At 37.5% G+C, this 23137-nt stretch overlaps 1 protein-coding gene across 2 annotated transcripts in view; it reads left to right on the top strand.

The window, feature by feature from the left end:
* The first annotated feature begins 9295 nt into the window (after window positions 1-9295).
* LOC149806036 (5-phosphohydroxy-L-lysine phospho-lyase-like) overlaps window positions 9296-23137 on the top strand; it is a 53696-nt gene continuing 39854 nt past the window's right edge. The window contains exons 1-3 of one of the 2 annotated variants that reach the window (XM_089950896.1): window positions 9296-9469; window positions 12260-12378; window positions 14567-14726. In XM_089950896.1, coding sequence (XP_089807022.1) covers window positions 9417-9469; window positions 12260-12378; window positions 14567-14726 — 332 coding nt within the window. In that variant the 5' untranslated portion in view covers window positions 9296-9416. The remainder of the gene's footprint in view (window positions 9470-12259; window positions 12379-14566; window positions 14727-23137) is intronic. The other variant, XM_089950897.1, reaches the window with a different exon arrangement.

Below are 23137 nucleotides of genomic sequence, written 5' to 3' on the forward strand. Positions count from 1 at the left end.
ATCGATGTATCTGATTGCTTCTTCAGATTCGTCCACGTCCTGCAGTAAGCGAATTGCATTGGTTCGTTATCTAAGAAAACTGTCGTGTGGGTTCAAATATTGGTTGTCTACCAAGTCATAGTTTTCAGCAATCGTCTAAATTCTTTATCGGTTTTGAGACATCAGTTGTACATCCGCATTTCTACTGCTTAGTATCCTTATCTTTCTAATTTCAGGCGTCTTTGGGATGCTTGCTCTTACAATTGACCATTGGAGAACTCTAAGAAAGGACTTTTCATCCCTCCTTGAAGGAAATAGGTGGGTCATCCATGATATAAGCATCCCTGAAATTCGTAGACGATCTGGAGGTTTTCTAAATCTCACCAATCCACAGAAAGACTTCTAATTTTCTTTTCTCCACCATTTCCATAGTGTATACATTTGTCTTCACTTTCACAGAAGTAATGGGGTCAGGGGAAAGCTTTGGTGGAATAGCATCTGCTGACCAAGATATAACTTTGAGGAGATATGATGATTAGTTTGATTTCAGACAATAACTTATTTTCCGGGACATTAATCCACACGCTTTAGTGATGGTAGAAGCTGTCTTCAAAGGTTCACTACATCCGTGATTCAGAAATAATTATCGAAACTTTCCACTGCAACGACAAAAATGTCCACATCGGATCGGCAATATTTCATAAAAAAAAATTCTTCCTGAAAGTCAAAAGGGTTTGAAGATTGACTTTTTTTATTTTCATTATGTGCGCTTGTTGTCGGGATCATAGTACCGAAAGTTAGGCAATGCTGATTTGCTTTTAGTACTGAAAAGATGTGGAAAATAACTTTTGGTCATTTCTACAATTCCAAACGTTTTAAGAATTTTACGAAAACGGGCATGGCCAAGTAATTCATAAAATAGTTTAAACTGTACTTTTGCCATTTTTCATGTAGGTAGGTCTGGCTCTGTTCATGGTGACTGGGACATTCGGTGCCTTGTTCTGAATAATATTTCCGAAGAAATTGTTCTTCACATCTCGAGAAATCGTGAGCCATTACTGTATCATAAGCATGTCAGTATAATTGGGACAATGAAAAATATCGATTTTTGTATGTAGCTCTCATTATCACGATCAGCTACGCAGAGTTTAGGGATGTGAGTGCCAGTCTCTTCCATAGATTCAAAGTCAAAAAAGATAAAATCTTTTTTTTCTCATGTGCTTGTCTTCCTTAATACGTCATCCAGTTCATTCTCATGCTTTTGGATGTAGCACTGATGTTAAAGGTTCACGATCTGTTAACAAGAACGGAATCTTTTCTTTCCTGGACAAACCTGTGACTTGAAGTTATTAGTTATTGGTTCGAATAAGATGTCCACAAGCAGAGCACAATCTCAATAAGTCGTATACACTTTTCTGTTGTTGAACTTGTTTTGTGCGATTTTGTTCGTTACACGCGGTACTGGCAAATGTTCGCTTGCAAGAAGCGCAACAAATTCGTTCCTTCCTTCAGGAATGCATGGATTGGGTGCTGAAGAGCTCCGGCATCTCTCTCCGCAATGAATGTGTTGCTCCAGAATGGTGAATCCTATGCCACAGTTATCACAATAATAAGGTATCCGATAAATCCTGTAATACAAAATAATGGTTTCAAAATGTTCTTGATGATGATACAAGTGAATGTATTTTCCGTCTGGGAAATCGTGTCCTCAAAACACGAGAGATTCGGCGAACCAATTGAGGTATACTTTCAGGTAGTAGCGAAAATCCAAAGAATCCTAAAGATTTTGCATTTCAAGATGCCACACGCCATCTATTTAGATATGTCTGTCAAGTGCAATAGGAGTTCTGCTACTCTTTGTTTGTTTGGCTCTGTCCGATTGTCGGATTATCTCCAATGATCTTTTCCATTCTGCAGTCTAGTTGTTCTTGGCATACGTTCACCCCTTACCCCAAAACGCTGGCACAGGCTAAGCTCATCTAATCTTGTAAGTTGTCAATTTGGGCGATGCTGCGATTGGTAGTGCGAATGTCGCCCACAAATAACGCTTTTCTGCGTCTAAGAGGTGAAACGTAGGTCATGCGTGCATTTTTCATCGGTCATGATAAACTCGTCATTGAATTGTTGGACGCGTTCAACTGTATCAACGATTTAAGACGGTGTTAATTTGCCTGTGTATTAAACTCGATCACAACTGGGGACTTCAAACTGTCTTGAGTAAAAGAATGCCTCGAACTATCTTCCTCTTCAAATAGGCATTGTCGTTCAGTGTCTCTAACAATTAATCCCGCAAGTCTGTAACGAAACCTGCTGATCTTTCGCGTGGCACTTGAAGCTCGAACTCTTTAAATTTCACCGTGTCTGTGTGTATGTGTAAGCAGTGGTTCTCATTGTTTTTAAAATCAGGTTTTTCGTCTCTCGAATGTGAAAATAATCTTTGGGAGTTACGGAAAGACTTTCTTTTTTTGATGGATCTGAACTCTGTTGGTCATGTGGCAGAAGTTGTGGTTGCTGGTTCAACTCGTGTCATATTCAAAATCACTGGCATGGACTTGGGCTAACACTTCAGTTCGGGTATGAGGCGACACGGAAAGTCTCAGTGGTTGTAGCCCCTTGACTTCTTCTGTTTTCTCGCTGGAATAGTGTGATCGTTTCATCTTGATGCCAAAATTTGATTAGACTAAGTTTTACGCAGACTAGATACTTCGAGATCGATCGAGAGATCGAGATCACCCCAACGATGACGTATTATTCATTCAACCTTCAGATAGTGAAAATGAAGAATCGAAACAGGTTGCACTTCTCATCAGACTCTTACAAAAAGTCATTCGAAAGTATACTTCAGACAAAACTACGGTCTCCTCCTCTAGAGAAAAAAAATCAAGATACTTCCTAAATCTGTCAAGAGAAAGGACACTGGGCACCAGAATGCCCACAATGTCAAAACGAAAGAAAGACTGGAGAAAAGAGAGACAAAGTTAAAGATACCTGCTATCATGTCAAGAAAAAGGACATTGATCTTTGGAATGTTGTAAGAACAAGAAACCAAGAACAAAGAGGGGTGAAGCGAGAAGAGGGGAGTTCTTTGGAAACAAATGAAGAAGAACCCATACCCGTGAAGACAACTAGAAGACTATGACGAGGAAAAATCCATGCATTTGAAGAAAATTTAAAACAAATAGATTCACATTTAGAGAGAGAAAAATACAAGAAAACGGACTTTTGTGATGTGAATGAAATTTTCATCGTGGTTGAAAAGAGAATATACCAAAGAAAAGGTATGTGTCTCTTTGTCTTGATATTTTATAATAGAGATAAGTTACCTAAACACAAACTCAAACTGTTAAATCATGGGGAATGGAATTTAACTTTTACTTATTTGGCAAAATTGAGTATTTTCTCTTTTCAAAGAGATATAGGTGGCCCTTGAACAAAAACACCCTTGAGTGTTTTTTAAGAGACCAACCCATGGACTTGATATCCTCAGCTTTAACCCTCCCTTCTGTTTATATTGCTGCTTTTGCAATGGCTGTGGTAACTGCTGCTGTTACTGCTAGCATATCAGTGACAGTAAGAGTCAATGTGGTGATGGAAGGCTTAAAAATCTTGATACGTGATGGTCTCTTTCTCTTGGGTTTTTTGAAGAAGTGCGATACACTTAAATCTGTATAAAGTACTTTAACTCTACCTTGCTACCGTCTTGTAGCACACACAGCGTTTATATTTTTCACTCTGTTCCTTCTGTTCTTCACACTTTACACTCTTGTCTTCTTTTTCTTCTTCTTCCTGTTCTTTTGTCCACCTTTTGCTGTTCTTTAATAAAAGCTTATTCTGTTTATTTCTGACGCTGCAAAATCCCTCTGAAATTCTTCGTTAAGTCTCTTTCTGTAATCAATCACCAATTAAAAAGACGGAGCAGGAGTTGAATGCGTCAATATGTTGTATTGTGATTGTATTGTTTTCTTTAATAAATACTTATTCTGTTTATTTCTGACGCTGAAAAAACAATGAAATTTTTCATTTGTATCTTTCTGAAATCAATCACCAATTGAAACGACGGAGAATATGGTGAATGTGTCATCATGTCGTATTGTGACTGGTTGTTTGTCAGCCTTTGGTATACCCCTCTTGATTATATCGACATTGATGGTAAGTTTTAACTCCAGTCTAATTGCGTCAATTGATTTCTGCAGAATTTTCTTGTATCCATTTATACAACAGAATCTCATGATTACATCACTCGGGAACAAAACGATACCGCTACTTCTAACAGCATATGCCTGTTTCATTCTGTTGCAATTGTTGGATTATGCTTTCATCTGTTTTGTAACCTTATTGTCTTTTAAATAGTTCTAACTACTTTTGACACTGCCCGAATCTGCCGCAATCGACTGAATGACCAATATTGTGTTATAAACCTTTACACACAATCAGTAGAACAAACAACATATACCCTAGTTTACAGGCGCATAATGCTATTGCAGATCAGGATCTTTGTTGCTTGCCGTTTGGATCGACTTAGAGGCGAGTATATACGGTACTAAAATGTTTTCTTTTAACATCCAGTATCCATCAGTACTTGTTTCATAGTTATAGTTTCATTTTTGCCAGTGGCGAACAAATGCAACAGCTGATGTAATTTTCCTTGAATGTTCTTCTGGCTAATTATCGATCTATAATTTATTTTTTACCCTTAACATATCTTTAGTCAAACAATGGTAGATTTTTCAAACTGTTGTAGATAAAATTAAGCTGATTAAATTCGAAGTTGTTTTTCTAGTTGAAAACATCGTCTTCAGGATGATGTAGTTTATATTCAGGCAAACCTTCACATATGGAAATTGAAGTGAAATTTGTATACTGATTTTGCTAATTCTGGTACATTATCTGGAACACTGTTGTCTATAAAATGCCAGTATGAAATACTGCAAACAAATGTTGCCATCCATACTTGTCAGTTTAGTTGATTCTATCAAAGTTTCATGTCGCGTTGTGATATTTTTCTTTGCACTAGTTTGTCACTTTCAAATCTTAGAGTATAGTTTAAAAAACTGTTAAGTCTGTGCGTAAAAAAACCCCTGATTTTCAATAAATTTTATATGGTTAAATTCATTTGATATGTTAACGTGGATAAGGTGAGATAACCAATTAACTGCATTAAACTAAGTTGCTGGACAATGGAAAGGCTGTGCTGGTTAGGTTGTTTGTTCTTGGTATTGTTTAAATCTGAAGGTGCTGTACCGATTGGTTGTTGCTTTTGTTGTTTAGATTTGAAGGTACTTTATTGACTGACTGTTCGGTTGGTTGTTTGTTGTTGTTTAAATCTGAATGAGCTGATTAGTTGTTGTTTAATCCACCTACAAGTGAAAAGTATCTTCAATTCAGTTTTAGTTAGATTCCTTACTTGTAATTAAGTCATTTGTGTTGCTCCTGGTTTGTTCCTTAGTGGGTAAGTATTTGTTTATTCTTGGTTTTATTCTTGCTTTGAAGTGACAATGATAATTAATATAAATATTGTATTGCACAAGCATCTGTTTACTCATTGTGGAGTACTGTGGATGCGATTTAATGTGGGCTACTGTGGATGCCACTCAGTATGGGGTAATGTGGATGAGATTCAGTGTGGAGTACTGTGGATGCGACTCAGTGTAAGGTATAAGTGGATGAGACTCAAAACTGTACTGATTGGTTGTTGCTGTTGTTTAAATCTGAAGGAGCCGAACTGGTTGGTGATTGTTGAAATTTGAAGGAGCTGTACTGGTTGGTGGTTGTTGAAATTTGAAGGAGCTGTACTGGTTGGTGGTTGTTGTTTAAATCTGAAGGTACTACTGTACTCGTTGATTGTGGTTGTTTAAATCTGAAGGTTACTGGATAAAATCAAGAAATTAGTATGGAATCGACTATTCTTCTGAAAAATCAGAAGGCCTATATTGACTCTGTGTGTGTGTGTGTGTGTCCACACTCACATGTAAGTTTTTGTTGATAGCGATCTCTATTTCTTTTTAAAAATCCTCTACCTTAATACAATATTCCTCTCGTTTGCTTTATGCGGTCTCTGCATCTATGGCAAAATGTATTTTCTTCCACCGATGCTTTTCTTTTTGGGTTGTTTTGCATTTGCATTTGTTCATATAATTATTGCATTCATTTCAGTAATTGATTTTAAATTACTAATTGATATCTGTGAAAACTAGATTATCAGAATGTTGTATATCCACATTCTATGAAAGGTTTACTGGATTTTTACCTGATAGTGCGAAAACTGTTTCCAAATTATTTTGTGTGAAAGTTGTTTGTGAACAAAATGGATGTGCTAAAATTGATCGTAGTAAATATTTTATCCACTAAAAAGCTGATTCAGTAGCTGTGTGGCATACATTCTATGAATGAAGTTTAAGAAAAATGTTATTGTCATATTTATTGTATCAACGTCTAATTGCTTTTCGCTGCCTATACTCTTATTTAAAATCTCAAAGATCAGCTGTAGTCTTTTATGTTGCATTTGTTCTTCAGATTGTTAATGATGTCATTTGAATCATCTTCATATTCTGTAATATGTTCTCTTTTTATTTCTACTCTAATGTCATTTGTTATTCAGAGTACCGTTCTGCTCTTGGAAAACAATGTATTTGGACGTATTTACTTTTCCCACATCTGGTAAAGTGATCAATACAAAACTCGGGTACATTCTTTAACTCCTTCGCTTCTAAAGCACTGACTTTCCGCATGGTCATATTCTAGAGACTCGTTATAACTCAAAGTTTACAGGTTAGTTGATACCACAATGTTCTGAGTTTCTACCATTTATGTTAATGGAACAATTATTTTTGTTCATTCCCAATTGTTAAATGAATCATCATATCACTTCCATTTTATGAGTACATGCTTTTATATGTTTGATTCACTCGCTATTCAAAATATGTCGTATGGTAATAGCCCTTGTTCGTAAAAGATATCCTCGATATCTTATCAATTCAAGTGGTCCAGTTTATAAACTCCAGGATCACCTATAGTTACTTGCCTGGTTTGAATATTTCTTCTGTAAAGTTATAAAGGTAACCTGTATTGTGAAATTCTAACTTTTACCAATTTTGAATTTACAGATAACCAGTCAGATATATCCATACTTTTGGCCTATTTTGTCCAAGCTCTTTTCAAATAGAATCAAGATACTTCCTAGATGTTTATCGATGTTTAATGAGTGTTAATGCACTGATAAATAAACTTTAGTAAAGCATCAACCTGTTTTCTGGTTTCGTTTTGTGTAAAATACTTCCACGTTATAGTCTTTATAGTCATGCCAATCCTGTACACTATTTATTCATTTTTGTTAGAATACCTTAAATGGTACTCACTATTTTCATTGTCTAATTCCTGATTCTTTATATGTAAAACTCTTTACCCTCATGAAAAGTTATTTTGTAATGCTTTCTTTCTTTAATTATGTCGGTGGAAAGTCGTGTAAGTCATTTCCCGTTTAAGTTTTTACTCTCTGGGTCAATACCTATCTTGAAAATATAGCCTTGACTGTTATGATGTCCTTGCATCCGTCCTTGTATGTTTGATAAGCTTGCATGTCAACAATGCCTGCATGCGACTAGTCATCCCCACTAGTAACACAGGCACTTCTGTATGGTAATCGTTTTCACGCTTGTTTGTCATAAAGACAGATTGTTCGGTTAACCACTTTTAAATTCAGTATATTTTATTCAATCTTGTCTCCTTTAATTTGTTCCAACAATAGATGATATTTGTGTAAGCAATTCTAGTTTGCAGAATCTTAGTACATGTGCCTTAAATACTGTTCATCGTCTTCATGTGCTAAATCTACAATATTAGTCGTTTAAAACTGTATAAAGTGCACTTTAATCGGGTAAATTGTCTTTTAGTGTGTACAACAGGCCAACAGAACACCCATCTATTTGTAGGACTTTTATTTCAAGCAATTTATCATTTGTTTCAATTTTTTCACACGTATGAATGATCCGATTTTGTCATTCCAAAGTTTGATTCAAACACAGCTACTTCACACATTGTCACCATGTGTAATTTTAAATTAAAATTCGTTTTCCACAAATTCTATATCTATATTTCACCATACGTAGTATAATGACTTTGTAAAGTTGATGAGATCTTAAAATTTTAATCCGCACAATTTACCAGAAAGCAAATTCGTATATTTGTCCTTATAAATATATAACTGAATCTTTCCTCAGGCTGCACAGATTTGACCATCTTGCTATCAGGACTGATCCTTCCTATCTGAGTGTTTTCATCACTTTATGCAGTCTGGGAACCAGTATCTTTTCTAAAAAATAGCGGCATCCTTTCTATGGGTGTTAGAAATAAACACACTAATATTTTTTTTTAAACACACTAATATTTTTTTCTCTCTCGAACGCTTTCTTTTCACGTGTATCATAACTAATTCTGACAAATTTTAATTCCATTCAATGTTCTAAACAAATGCATGTTGTTGTTTTGTTATACCAAACGTGTTGCAGTTATACCGAACGACTTAGTTTTTCTCTCACCTATCTGAAAACTTCGGAGTTGATGACAATGTGTCTGTAATCCAATATTGAATCGTGGAATGAATGTCAGATTATTTTATATTGTGATTCTGACGTACCAGGCCGACGCGTACCAAAGATTTATAAAAATGGTACTAGCAGCTGCCTCGCTAGGCGCTCAGCATTAAGTTGCTGCTAGGACTGGTCGGCCTGGTGTCAGGATAATGTGACTGGGTGGGACATGATGCTACATGTCTGTCGCATGATGCTCCAGTGCAGGTATCACTATAAACTGCCACAATGCAGACATAATTGTTAAAGCTAAGTAAGAATTAGACAATAAGTAGGTCTCTGTCAGAAGAAAAAAAAAAAAGGCGGAGACCTACTTGTTGGTCAACGTTAAGAATCTAAATCACACACACACACACATTATTATTTTGAGTCGTTCATTATTTTCTGTTCTAATGTTAGTACTCGTGTCTTCCTTCATTAGCTGAGTACCTCGGCCTATTCCAGTGTCAATCGACGCGTACGATATCGTAGCTATTATTATCTTCTGGCACTAGCATAACACATTTATTCTAACAGTTACTTTTTAAATTATAACCAGTGACCAATATACAGCACTAGCACGTGTTTTGTTTCTAGTACAACATGTGTTGTCTTTCGTAATGTATGCTTATTTCAGTTTACCAGTTCGTACGTTACGTTTAATTCAAAACTACTTCTAGCGCACCTCTTGGATTTCTAACGTTTACGCTTGCAGGTGTCCTCGTGAGGTCAATAACGATAACGAGTTGAGTGCTCCGAATAAGAAATGGAAGCTCGAGTCTGAATGGTTGTTCAAACAGCGACCTTTGCCGCGTCATATTGGTGTGTTATAAGTACTTTCCTCGCCAGAAAAGGCTTATAAAGTGCGAGAACATGGAAGGCTTAAGTAAAGAAGAAACTATTAGTCTACGGAATAAGTATATAGGGTAGGTATTTGTATATTGTTAAGCTTGTGAATTACATTTGTGTCACTGTTTCAGCGTTTTGTGTTCATTGACATTGGTAAGTGAAGGGACTCAAAAAGGGTTTGTTACGATTGATTATAATCCGATTTTGGCTAAGGATTTTTATGAGGTTATCGTCTGGAAATACGTCGACATGGTGTTGAAGTATCTTGGTTGTGTAGAAACCAACCGGTTTAGTTTTAAAAACCATATGATATAATCTGTAGTTTTGTGACAAGATGGTTGTTGGGACTAAGGACTTGTTTCAAGTTATCGAAGACTCGGTGGTGCCCTCAAAATTGGAAGACGTCGCCGTTTTTACCTACTTGAGAATCCTAGTAGATCTAGTTTATATTCAGGCAACTGGATAGACCCAGTACATCGATGTTGGCAACCAATATCATAGGCCGGTTACTAGTAAAATCTTAGTCTCCGAATCAGTTAGCCAGTGACGTCATGCGTTAAAAGTAACGTCGTCCAGCAGTGGCTGTTTTGGGAACTCCCTCCAGAACTGCAGTGATTGGATGATATCGGCGTGGTGGTCAAGAGCTCATAATTTTGTTATTGTATTCAAAGATTGCAGTTGATAATCATCCGCAGACTCCCATCTTGCACAGTAATTTGAAAACCTCCTAGATATCAGTCATTCTGACTGGATGTATGTGAGAAATTTAATTCGTCAATGTGTGTGTGTGTGTGTATACACCCTTAAAAATACTACCCTCGTTATACCAAAATTCCCTCAAAATAGATCTTTTTATTTGGCTAAAAAAATTCCCTTCTTCAGTGTCATCATTTTCCCCCCAGTAAATTTGAAGCTTCGCAACTCAGAAAACTGAAACAATGTTTTTTGTCCAAGATTTTAAATATTACACTTAAAAAAACCCCATAATACTGAGGCTCATTTAAAGGGTGGAAATGTATATAAGCTGCTAAATTCCATAAAACGTTGATATATATGTTCAAGAAATATTCTGTGTTCACATGTTAAGTAAAATGCACACATGATGACCAGACTACGGTTTGCAAGTACAGTTGTTGGTTTGTCTTTGAGGCTTGCCTGGAAATATTCAGAAGACACACAAGTTAAGAATTATACTCAAATGTGTGCTGATGGATTTTTGAGCTTAAAGCAGGGCCAAATATTAAGACAAATTGTTATTAACTAAATGATTGAAGATAATCCATTTAAGATAGATTATTTTTATCTGCTTTTTATCAATGTTATTTAATGTTATCCATTTATAAATACCTGGGGTTTAATGACCAGACCTTTGGCCATATTTTGGATACTTTGCTGATGGATTTAGACAAAAAAGTATTCAGAATTAATGTGTATTGTTCAAGGTTTCGACAAATGTTAAAAAAATCAAACAGCTTTCTTAATTGTTCACCCTTTCATGTACAGAGACACATGTTCTCACATAACTACACCTCTCACTAGCCATGAAAGTGATTTTCCTATTTCACAGCAGCACATACGAACAAAATTCTCTCAGGGAATATCAAAAGCAGATAAAAAACATTACTGTTCTTTGGTTTGGAAGTTTAAGGAGTTCTGGGTCTTAAAATGTATGGCTGGTGTTGATTATGATGTGCTTGTCCTTCCACTCACTCTTTCTCTCTCTCTATCTCTCTCTCTCTCTCTTTATCTCTCTCTCTCTCTCTTTCTCTCTCTACAGTGGAACTTGTCATGAATAGCCACAATCAACAGTGTTACAATTATGGAGCATGATAATAATGTATGCAGTTGCACAATTCAAAACAAGTTTAAACATATTAGTGTTTAACTTGCACCTTTTAGGTTTTGTTCAGAAGTTATATTTTATTTTACTTATAGAGCTGCCATCCTATTGTTAGGGCTGTATACTTTTATTACAAGTAGTATATATTTTGCACACAAAAAAAAAACACTTTTCGATGTAGAATATGATTTATTTCTACTGTAGACAGCTTCAGTAAAAAATGAAGTCTTTGCTATATGTTTTTGTTATTCACTGCTATAATGGAGCAAATCTTCTATAGAAGATGAATACTGAAGCACAGTTACAGACAAGAATGCACTGTAGGGCATTTCTGATCAAATCACTGTCATACATGAAGGAAAAATTTCCACTCAACGATGACTTTCTTATTCATGCAAGCACAGCAGATGTGGCTAAACAATCTGTAGCATCATTTAAAAGACCCAGCCTTTTTCTCCAGCTGAATGGAAGGAATAACACTGATGATCTGCATAGAGAGTTTCAGCTGTACCAAAGCTACAATTTAGAGACAAAATTGAATAAGGAAAGAGCAGATCATCAGTGGGTTGCTCTCAGGAAAAAAAAGGATGGATCTGGCCAACTTTTGTTTCCAACCCTTGGGAGAGTAATGCTATCAATACTTTCAATACCGCTGAGAGAGTATTCTCAGTGGTCAGAAAAAACAGAACTTGCCAAAGAGTCAGCCTGTCAGCATCAACCCTGGAAGCTATTCTTGTTAACAATTTGGCACCCAGGGACAAATAAATGATGAACTTTTGCAGAAATGCAAATCTGCAACATACAGTGGACTGAAATAACAAAGAATACGTCTTTATCATGATATATACACCTTACTCTTGTACCTCTTGATTTTTTACCCTGCCTCCAGATTTTTAATGGTGATTTTCCTGATTTTGATTTTTTCAATGTTGGCAGGTCTGAAATAAAGATGTTCTTGTGGTGATAGGTGGCAAAGAGGCTTATCAGTGTCTTAATTAATTGTTTTAGTATGTATTTCTTTTTCCAGGGAGTCCTGTGACCTGTTTTTCCGTTCAGACCCATTGAAAATTGTGCGTGCCTCAGGGCAGTATATGTATGATGAGCTGGGCAATCAGTATCTGGATTGCATTAACAATGTCTGCCACGGTAAATTATTAGTGTTTGATCCTATCTCTCACTGATGGCTCTAGGCAGAAAATGAGAGATAAAATATGTATAGTTTTTCACTAAAATGTTTTCATCAGTAGCCAAAATTACATCTATTAGGCCACACAAAAAAATATGTGCTCCGTGTGAGCCAACTGTCCCAGTTTCTCGTTATTGACCTTGCCACTCCCCTCCCTCCCCATAATAAAAAGAATCACACACTATATATATTTTATATATATATATATATATATATATATATATATATATATATATATATATATATATATATATATATATATATAATGTTTAAAAAGAAACTGACATGCCTACCCTAATTTTAAAACCAGTGCAATAGGAAACACATATTTTTTTGGGCCTTACCTAAATTGTGTTGATATGCAAGAAGTACACTACAATTTGAAATGAATAGAACAGTATGCCACCATTTAATGGTTGATATTATACCACAGCTGGCTGGGAAAAACTGCCATCTAATTTATGCATATTTAAATCTGCCAGATTTAATGTTTATTGATTACAGTAATACCTCGAACATTCACGAGGTTAGGTTCCAGAACCAGTCGCGGATCAGGAGGAATAGCGAATGTTTGGTACGAGTCACTAAAAATGCTAATAAATGCCTATTTCTAGGGTTTAAACCCTAAATATGACCCAAATCATGCTCCCAAAGCACTTTAATTTCATTTAAAAGTTAGCTTAATAGATTACCCTTAAAAAGAGAAGTAAATGGTTGACGTAAAAATAGAGTACAGTATCGCCTAATGGGTATTTGCCACACTAGTGCATTTACAGTACGGTACATGTATACTAATATTACCCCTATACTAATTCATTGGCTGCCGTTTTCTTTTGCACTCACAGTAAGGTAAAACCAAGTAACGAATGGGACTGTAAACTTAATGATGACATTTTCTTTGTCATTATCAGGAAGGTAAACTAGGTAAACTTCATATGTCACAGAAGTCATATAACGAAGGTACAATTCAATAAAATAAAGAAAACATGTACGTAGAGGGTACCAATGAAAATTTCGCGAATCCAGAAACGCGAATGCACGAGGTATTACTGTATTGTTTCTCCCTGTAGTATTCACTGATAAACAGCAACATTCTTGCTTACCATATATACTCACTTTAAGTCCAGTGTAACTGCAGACAGCAAAGATTCTGCTCTGCCATAGCATAATGTACATGCAGATCAGGGTCTGTGCTGTTTATTCTACTAATTACTCCTAAAAGAACTGCACAGACCCAGATCTGCTGGTGCATTATGCAGTGGCTGATTTGTGAATGTGCAGTTTGTAGTTGGACTGTTCTTATAAGTGAGTATACACAGTACTTGTATATCAAGGTGAGAGTCCCATGTTATGGTGTTGTAAAGATTCCACTTTGCCTTCAAATTGTAGATAGATTCCATTGCTTTGTGGGATATTTTAAGCTTGTTTTCTTGTTTAGAATATTTATTTTTCAAGATTAGTGTCAAAGGTATTAGTGTAAATTGAATAGTAAAAATGCAATCTGATAGTTCAGATTTTAGGTTTTTACAAGCAAAGATAGTGTCACCCATTTGCATCTTGTTGTAAATTTTGATGTCCTAATCAAAGATTACTGATTGGCTACTTGGGATTCAGCAAATACACTCATATACAATGATGTCATAGTAACTTTCAGGAAGTTTATATTACTAGAGGGGATATTACCACCAGAGGGTGTTATGAGTTTACCATACAGATGGCTTTACCAGCAAGCACATCCAGAATCACTTGTATGGTGATCTGATTGGGGCATTGAAGTGTGCTTATGTTGAAATGTGATAAAGGTGTTTAAAAGCACTTGCATTGAAATGACATAGGGGTTTCAGGTGCACTTCTGTTTGGAAAATTCACTTGACTACTGGAAATATTCACTCACCATTTTTAATTGGGAGAGTGAATTTTCAAACCATGCATTATGGGATCAATGTAAGTGCAGTCTAAAGACTATTGTAGAAAAATAATTACATGGAGAATTTTGTGCAAAAGTTTGTTTACATTGATTAATTTCTGATATGATAGTATAGCACTTTCACAGGGTAGTTTTGTAATTGATCCAAGTAAAATGTAAAATAAAGTCACAATATCTTTGTATCTAAGAAAATAATTGGTCAGTTTGTTTTGTTTTTCCAGTTGGACATTGCCATCCCAATGTTGTGGAAGCAGCTTATAAACAGATGAAGGTGCTGAACACGAACAATCGCTACCTTCATGACAACATTGTTAAACTTGCCAAGAAACTTGTAGAAACAATGCCACCAAAATTATCAGTGGTTTATTTTTGCAATTCTGGGTGAGTCTTACATCAAAAGAGTTGAATAAAGGCATCAGAATTAAGTCAAATAACAGGTTTGAAAAGGAATTGGGAAGGATACAAAAAATTTTAAGAAATAAAGTGAGGTACAGTTGAATCTGCTTAAAGGAGACTAGAAATCAAAATTTTCCTTTTACGTATGTAATTCTCTACAGATTTTAATTCGACTGCAATGTTTATAAATTAAATATCGTAAACAGGTAGTGATTATATTGCGTGGAAGATACCATGATTTCGTAAATTGCCGAGTTTTTCCAAGTTTTGATGAGACGACAGATCACATGGTACCGTGACGCTATACTAGCCAGTCCTCGAATACAAACATAAACATTGGCGAGTGAGGCAGACAGGAGACCACATTTGGGTTGCACATTCAAAAGTTGAATCTGCAGTCTGATATAATAGTTTATGTACTGTACTGGTAAGTGCTAAAAGAAATTTGTTAGGCACAGGCCCCGGGCTGGTGACTTAAATAAACTAAAGTCCTGAATGAAATTCCACAAGCCCGGATAGTTCATACCTGTCAACTCTCAAGCCGGGAGAAAAACCTCCTGATTTTGGGGGTATTTCCTCATCTACATCCCGATCTCGTAATATCTCTCAATTTTGCACAGCGAAGTCCCGATTATTACATTATGTCTGTCAATTTTCATTTGTACGAAGAAAAAACCCTACCCCAAACCATTTTTAAATATAACGTATGCAATCCACAGTCTAAACTGCCACACTGCTGACATCGTAGTGATATGACTGAAAAATTGTTAAAGCTACGTTAAAAATTCGAATCACACGCACACACATCTAAACCCAGCACTGGACGAAATAATTAATATCATACAACAGTTTTTTTCTTCTTTTTTTCTTTTTCAGTAAATAGAATGTGAAGATTAAACATTATTCAAGTAAATTTCAGATTTTTTAAACAACTACAACAGTACTATAGTAAAAAAAAATAATTAAAAGAATAAAATTGTCACCAATTAGCTTAAATGAATGATCACGTTGAAATTTTCTCTGCAAACAAAATCGCATCTCCATTTCCGCCAAAGAAACTCGGCCAGTTAACACCTGACATTCCTCTACTGTATATGAAAAGTTTAATTACCATGATTAAATTACAAGGAATAAAACAAAATATACCATGCAGTATATGTGGCCCTAAAGAACTAATTCTGAATAAATATTTTATTCAGCAAACAGTGTTACATGCATTAAGACTTAAACCTAAGGATATAAGGTGGGGCATAAAACCTGAGAAAAACAGTTGCCACATGTACGGTAACTTGTGACTGCAGATTTGAACTGTTAAAATGAAGTCCATGGCATCGTAAGTAACAACAAAATAGGCATCATTTATTTGGTAATCAGTTGCTGGTGCTTACACATACACACACTGTCGAACATGGTTTCTTTGAAGTATGTCCGAAGGGCAGTCCTTTTCACATGATTAATGCAAAGATTAGGATTATGTTCATTAGTCAAACCGGCTTTGTTGTTTGCGTACTTAAATCAAAACTTTAGCTATTTTGCAATTTAGCCAGAACTGACCAGAATATGCAAAAGGGGCTTGTCATGGGGGAATAATAAGGCGTATCACAGCGAGAAAAGGCACGTCAAATGGGCGGTCGCACATTGGGGCGGGGGAGGGGTCAATAGCCCCCCCGCCCTCGTTCTATTGTCAGACAGTTAATGTGAAACTTTGACCTCTTTTTTTTTTAATTGCTGCTTTTTGAACTGCCCAAGGAATAGTTTTATATCAGTTCCAATTAATACAGATTACCGTTTATGCATACTACATGTATACAATGCATTTTTTTAAAAAAAATTTAATTTTTATAAGATTACTGAAAATTATGTTAATCTTATTTTTAGCAAAGCTTCCATTTGATTAAAATCAAATCAAATCTAAATTTCACCTAGGACAGTGGTGATTTGATTTAGATTGTGCCGTGTTAAGGCATGTATGTCAACATCTTGAAAATACATTTACTCATTTCACCAGCGCAATCAAAGTTTCCTCAGGCAAACAATTTTTGTTTCGACAAGCCTGACGGGCACCTCACTTTGAATACAGGATGGGCTGGAACTAAAACCAGAAGGGGCCCAGGGTATCGGGCTATCAGATTTGTTTTTACCACTGCTGTTTTAGATAAAAGATATGTGGATTGATTGTTGCATTTTGTGGTCACTTACTCGTCCTTCTGCCTGTTTTCGTAACTCACACGTTTAACTCTTTTCCCAGGATTTAAAATGTCCAAAGGTATGTCTGGAACAGTGCCAACTTTTAGTCTAGGCCTAGCATTTGCGTATCTTAGAGCTGCTTTTTTTTCATGATCCCTCTCATAACATTCCTTTGAGAAATGTAACGAGCACATAGTGCTGTATGGTGTTGCTTTGAAATCGACTCATTTGTAATAATGTACCCATTCTTTCACGATGCCTTTATCTTTCGGAAAAGAAAAAAAAAATATGTCCACAGGCTTTTCTTAATGTTCTACTACACCCGTAAGCAACGCAAAACGGTATTGTCTTTTACTCTGGCAACTCCCACTTGGGCTGCTGGAGTCGCTACTTTGACGTCACATCCCGAAAGTAACTAAATAGGCGCGGAAATTTTGCATACGAGGTCACGGAAATTCAGCTCCTAGAAGATAGGCCAATATTTAAATATTGGCATTACGGTTGCAGATGATACTTCAGAATAAGGTTTCCTGCTATAGTACTTTTATTATTATTCTATATTTCCATTGGTTTCTGGTCTCCTTTAATACCAGGCAAACCTTTGCTGTCAAATAGGTAAGATAAACCAGTGGTTTGCATGCACTGTAATGTTAAGGGCTGTTCCATTTAAACATATATGGGACCCAGGAAAGCACTTTTAAAGTGGGGTACTCACCCATAGATGCAATTTAGAATTTTCTTATCATTTTAATATGAACTCTATGAAATCAATGTACCCTGGCATATTATTTTTTTTAAACTGCCTTCGAGTTTTAAGTGAATTATTCCCATTCTAGATGTCATGAAAATAGCTCGATTTGAATAAAAATAAATAGCATGCCAACACAGCTGTAACCTATTAAAGACATCCATTCTATTTGGATAATTGATTGCTTGGTTCAGTAATTGTCAGTATTCTATCAGTATTACAGTATTGGCTTATTGTATACCTGAAATATTACTATAAAATAGATCCATGACATCTATCTGTTAAAAGGAACCACCTTGTGCTGACTGACACACACACACACACACACATATATAGTTTAACAGAATGTCAGCACAGTACTGCCTGTTTTTGTGCCTTATATCATAATGCCTTGTAGTGAGATTGTACTGTATTATTTATATTAAAAATATTGAAAATCCCAAGTCTGAGATACTTGACCAGAAGTTAACTTTATTGCTTGATGGATAGTGTCCTTTTTTAAATATATTGTAAGTTATAAAGTTGTAAATTTTAGATGTTTTTATTTTGTTTGTTGCATGGACCAAGAAGCCTTGGCTTGTATATAAATATCAAGTATCTAAACAACTTGAAATGCCACTGGCAACTAAAGATGCCAACTGGTACCCGCTGATTGATAATAATCCGAGTAATAAAATGGGCAACTGGGTGCCAGTAACAAATTTAAAAAACCCAACCCAAGACCTTGGTTCGGAGTTGTCTGAGTGCTTGACTGGCTTTTTGGATCCTTGCAGTGATCTCTTTGTCCAGGGAGCCATCACTGGATATTGTGCTGCCTAGGTATTTGAAACTGTCCACATTCTCCAGCTGTGTGTCGCCAGTGGTGATGCAGGGTTGTGAAGGGACTGTTTGGGGTAGTCTGAAAGAGGACTTCTGTCTTTCCTAGGCTAATTGTGAGTCCAAATAGGTTAGAGGCTTCAGAGAACCTGTCCACGATTGCCTGTAGGTGAGTCTCTTTATGGGCCATGAGGGCACAGTCATCTGCAAAGAGTATTTCTAGCATCTTAGTGTTTGCAGCTAGGTGACAGAGAACAAACACTGATCCATCCAGGTGATATCTAATGTAGATACCACAGTCAAGGTCATGGATGGCATGGAGCAGTACCTGTGTGAAAAAGAGTTTGAAGAGTACCGGAGTGAGTACACAGACCTGTTTGACACTATTAGATATGGGGAATTTCTCAGAGGGTTCACCGTCTGAGAGAATCTCTCCAGTCATGTCATCGTAAAAGAGCTGCATGAGGTTGGTAAACTTTTGAGGACAACCAAGCTTCTTGAGTACTACCCAAAGTGTGTCTCTGTTGACTGTATCAAAAGCCTTTGTCAGGTCTGCGAAGATGTCATACAGAATCATGTTCTGCTCAAGGCACTTCTCTTGGACTTGTCTCACTGCAAAGATCATGTCTACGGTGCTGCGGTCTGGGCGAAAACCGCACTGAGACATGGGGAGGTTATCTTCCGATAAGCCTGTTGAGAATGATGCTAGCAAGTATTTTGCCATCTATGGAGAGCAGGGAGAAATGCCTTTGTAGTTACTGATGTAGGCACATGTGCCTTTATTCTTATAGAGGGTCACAATTGATGCGTCACCAGAGTTAGTCTGGCATTTCCTCTTCTGTTTAGATGCTGATTAGCACATCGTGGAATGCCTCCAGAGTCTGTTCTTTTTGAGCCTTGTACACCTCCACAGGGATACCATCCTTTCTGGTGCCCTGCCACAGTTCTTTTGTTTAATGGCCGTCCTCAACACCTCTATCATTGGCAGAACATCCAGTTAGTCATGTGTTGGCTGTTATGGTATTTGGTTAAAAACAGATTGGTTTACCGACGAGGGCAGGTTTAGGAGCTGACTATAGTGTTCTTTCTCTCTGTCCTTAATGTTAGCCTTGTCCTTTATTAGTGTACTGCCATCTGCAGCAAGCAAGGGGGCAGAGCTAGACTTTGAAGGGCTGAAGATTGACTTGATGGCGTTGTAGAACTCTTTGGAGTTGTTAGTGTCAGCATAGTGTTGCACTTCATCAGCTTTCCTTTCCCACCACTGCTCATGCATCTTGCAGATTTCTCTCTGAGCCTCAGCTTGATGGGATTTGAAGCAGTTGTTTTTAGGAATGGAGTTTGGGTCATTCTGCCAGTCCATGAATGTTTTGTTATTTCTTGCAAACATATCTTCAGTGGCACCATTGTTCTTATTGAACCAGTCTTGATGGGTTTACTTCTTGGGGCCCAGAGTCACCATAGCTGTCTCTTATCATGTCCCTGAGTTTGTTCCATTTTCTGAGGCATTGCCACGTATAGGTCCATTGGTGGACAGCTGGTCATCTAGGCTCTTCTGGAAATCGAGCTATGTGGAAGGCTGGTCGAGTTTGACAATGTTGAAGGCTGTGTGCACAGGTTTTAGGATGCCTTGGGTGCTGTGGGGCAATACGCAGGTTTAGGCTAGTTCAGACAAGTCTGTGGTCTGTCCAGGATTCCACTCCTTGCATGGCCTTGGTGATGAGGACATCCTGGGAATCACACTGGCGGACCATTACATAGTCGATTAAATGCATTGGTGAGATCTTGGGTGCATCCAGGTGTTCTTGTGTTTGTTTGCCATTCTGAACATTGAGTTTGTGATGAGGAGGTCAAATTCTGCGCATTTGCTGAGTAGGTGCAGGCCGTTGTTGTTCATCTTGCCGATACCATGCTTGTCAAGCACACCTTTCCATTGACCATAATTGCAGCCAACACGGGTGTTGAAGACCCCCAGTAGTATGATTTTGTCGCCAGCTTGAACTGACATCCACATAGAACTGCTCAGTAGTTTCCACTGGGCTCAAGAGGGTAGGGGCATAGGCGCTGACGATTGTTGCTTGCTGTTTGTGGCTAATAGGTTGTCACAATTTCATTAGCCTCTCACTGATACAATCAGGCAGGTCCGGAAGCAGCTCCAGAAGACATAGTTTGTTAGCCAGGTTGACTTCATGGATTCTGTCATCATTTTGGGCTTTTCCTTTCCAGAAGAAGGTGTAGCTACTTGCTAGCTCAGAGAACCCTCCTCTGCGGATCTGGTTTCACTCAAATCTGCAATATTGATATTAGCTCAGAGAACCCTGGCTTCACTCAAGGCTGCAATGTCGATATTGGAGCGTGAAAGCTTCTTAGCAACTAGGTTTTTCTTCTTTGAAAGTTTTGAAATCAGATATGGATCATCTTGCCAGACACAGCAAACTGGCCAGATTTTGAAAGGCAGGCTATTTTTTAGCCCACCTTTTCTAGGCCCCTCCCTATGCAGGGTGAGCAGCACTGTCCTGAAAAGGTCTGCTCAGTTGTCCTGGATTTTGTCAAACTGTTCCACTGCCCTGGGTACAGAGCAGAGAGACCAATTGTCCAAGGGCTGCCTATGTGCAGGTCTTCTCCGCCTGTTGCTTCGCCAGTCACCCATTGCTGTATGACTTTGGTAGGTGCAAGTATGGAATGATGAGTGTGATGATAGGGATGAATGATAGGTGCACAACATAACCTGTTCATGAAGGAGATTTAAGTGAAACAGCCTTTGCACAGAGACAGCCTCACTCTCTCAACCATGGTAGTTGGAACTCAGTGGTACGAAGATTCATTACGGCTGGGGACTACTTCGGCTGCATTGGATGACTATGACATCTTCATTGCCTTGTCATGCCCTGCGCTCTCCACAAAGCGTTTGCAGATATGCCTTCATGACTGTTGGATCACTCATTTGATCTCTTCCACCAAGTCTGTCAAAACTGGCTTTGCATGCAAGGATAGGCAAGCTCCTAACTCACCAAGGGTTTGAGGCCTATCATCTACCCTCAACCTGGTTTAGCCAGCCAGTCGAAGCCATTGCCTGTGGTGTGGCCGCTGCACATGCTACAGCTTCTTGGAGCCACAGGTGAGACCTGGTGGGGACCAAAGGTGGACAAACTACTCCCGAAGGAGCATGATGTGCCCCCACCAGAGGTAGTACCCCTCCCAGAGCACACTGAACACCACTTATAATGTCTTGTATGTCTTAAATAAAATGGCACTACCCAGACAACCAAAATAGCCACCAGAGCTGCCATCTTGAAAATCTTGTTATTGTTGCTCCATTTGAACCAATTATCATATCAGTATGAGTTCTTATGACATCTGTTTTCTCCTAAATGAAAAGGGTGCTGATCTGACATCCAATATGGCCACCACATCAGCCATCTTGAAAATCTTATTATTACTTCTCTTAACATCATATCAGAATGGAGTTTTCACTTGAAGGCTTCATATTGTGTCTGCTTAGTCTTAAATAAAATTGTGCCACTAGGATATCTAGTATTGAAGTAACAGTGGCTGTCTTGAAAATCTTAACACTCCTCCCTAGACAGTAAGTCATGTCGACATTGGAGGTTGTCACCAGAAGACTTTACAATGTCTAGTTAGTACTAAATGAAAATGGTGCCAATCTGACATCCAATATAGGCACCTTGGCTGCTATCTTGAAAATCAGGTTATTTCTACTCCATTATTTCTTCCTGTATGGAAAGTCATTTCACTAAGCAACTATAATGATATTTGATTGGTCCTGAATGAAAATGCTGCTAATCTGAAACTCAGATATGCTCATCATGTCAGCCAGCTTGAATTTGCATCATATCAGCATGGAGTTTTGACCAGATAACTTCTTATGGTATCTAGTCGTGAATCAAAATGATGTTTATCTGACATCCATCATGGCTACCATTGTGGCCATCTTGAAACTCTTGTCACTGCTGCTTGTGCAGAATGGATGGTCAAATGGACATGGTTTTTTTGTCAAAAGACTTATGATAATGGTGCTCTGCATGCATCCACTATGGCTTTCACAATGAACATATTCAAAATCTTGTCACAAATTCCCCTGAATGGATGATCATATTGGCATGGATTGTTTTTAAAACCAAACTATGTTAATGGAAAATGGTGCTGATCTTACATCCAATATGGCTACCACTGCTACTGATTTGAAAATCTTATTGTTCAGCAATTACAGAGATGGTTTCAACACTGCAGTTAAAAAGAAGAAATGGTCTTATCTTGAATTCCTGGAAATTCATTTTGGAAAGTAGAACATCAGTCTCTTTTGACAGACTCTTTTTCAAGTAGAATACATTTCTTTTGTGATGTTTACCAGATCATTATGTGGGCACACCCAAACCAGCCCTCCCTGCACTTAGATTGCTGGAAGAGCATGCACATCTGTTTGAGCAGCTACTGAAAATTAACAAGTTTTGTGCCGGTCCCTTCATCCAAGGGGGGAACACTCTTGTCTGACTTTCACCTTTGCAAGCAGAGGACTCTTTATCTCTTATGCTGCTTAGCAAGAGAAAAGATGAGGCTTTTTTAGTTGGGGATGACGAGAATGGTAAAGTAGTGGCTGTACTAGTAACCTCTTATGATCGGTTAAGTG

The sequence above is a fragment of the Sinohyriopsis cumingii genome, chromosome 2 (assembly GCF_028554795.1).
Source record: "Sinohyriopsis cumingii isolate HCF-2022 chromosome 2, ASM2855479v2, whole genome shotgun sequence".
Taxonomy (NCBI): Eukaryota; Metazoa; Mollusca; class Bivalvia; order Unionida; family Unionidae; genus Sinohyriopsis; species Sinohyriopsis cumingii.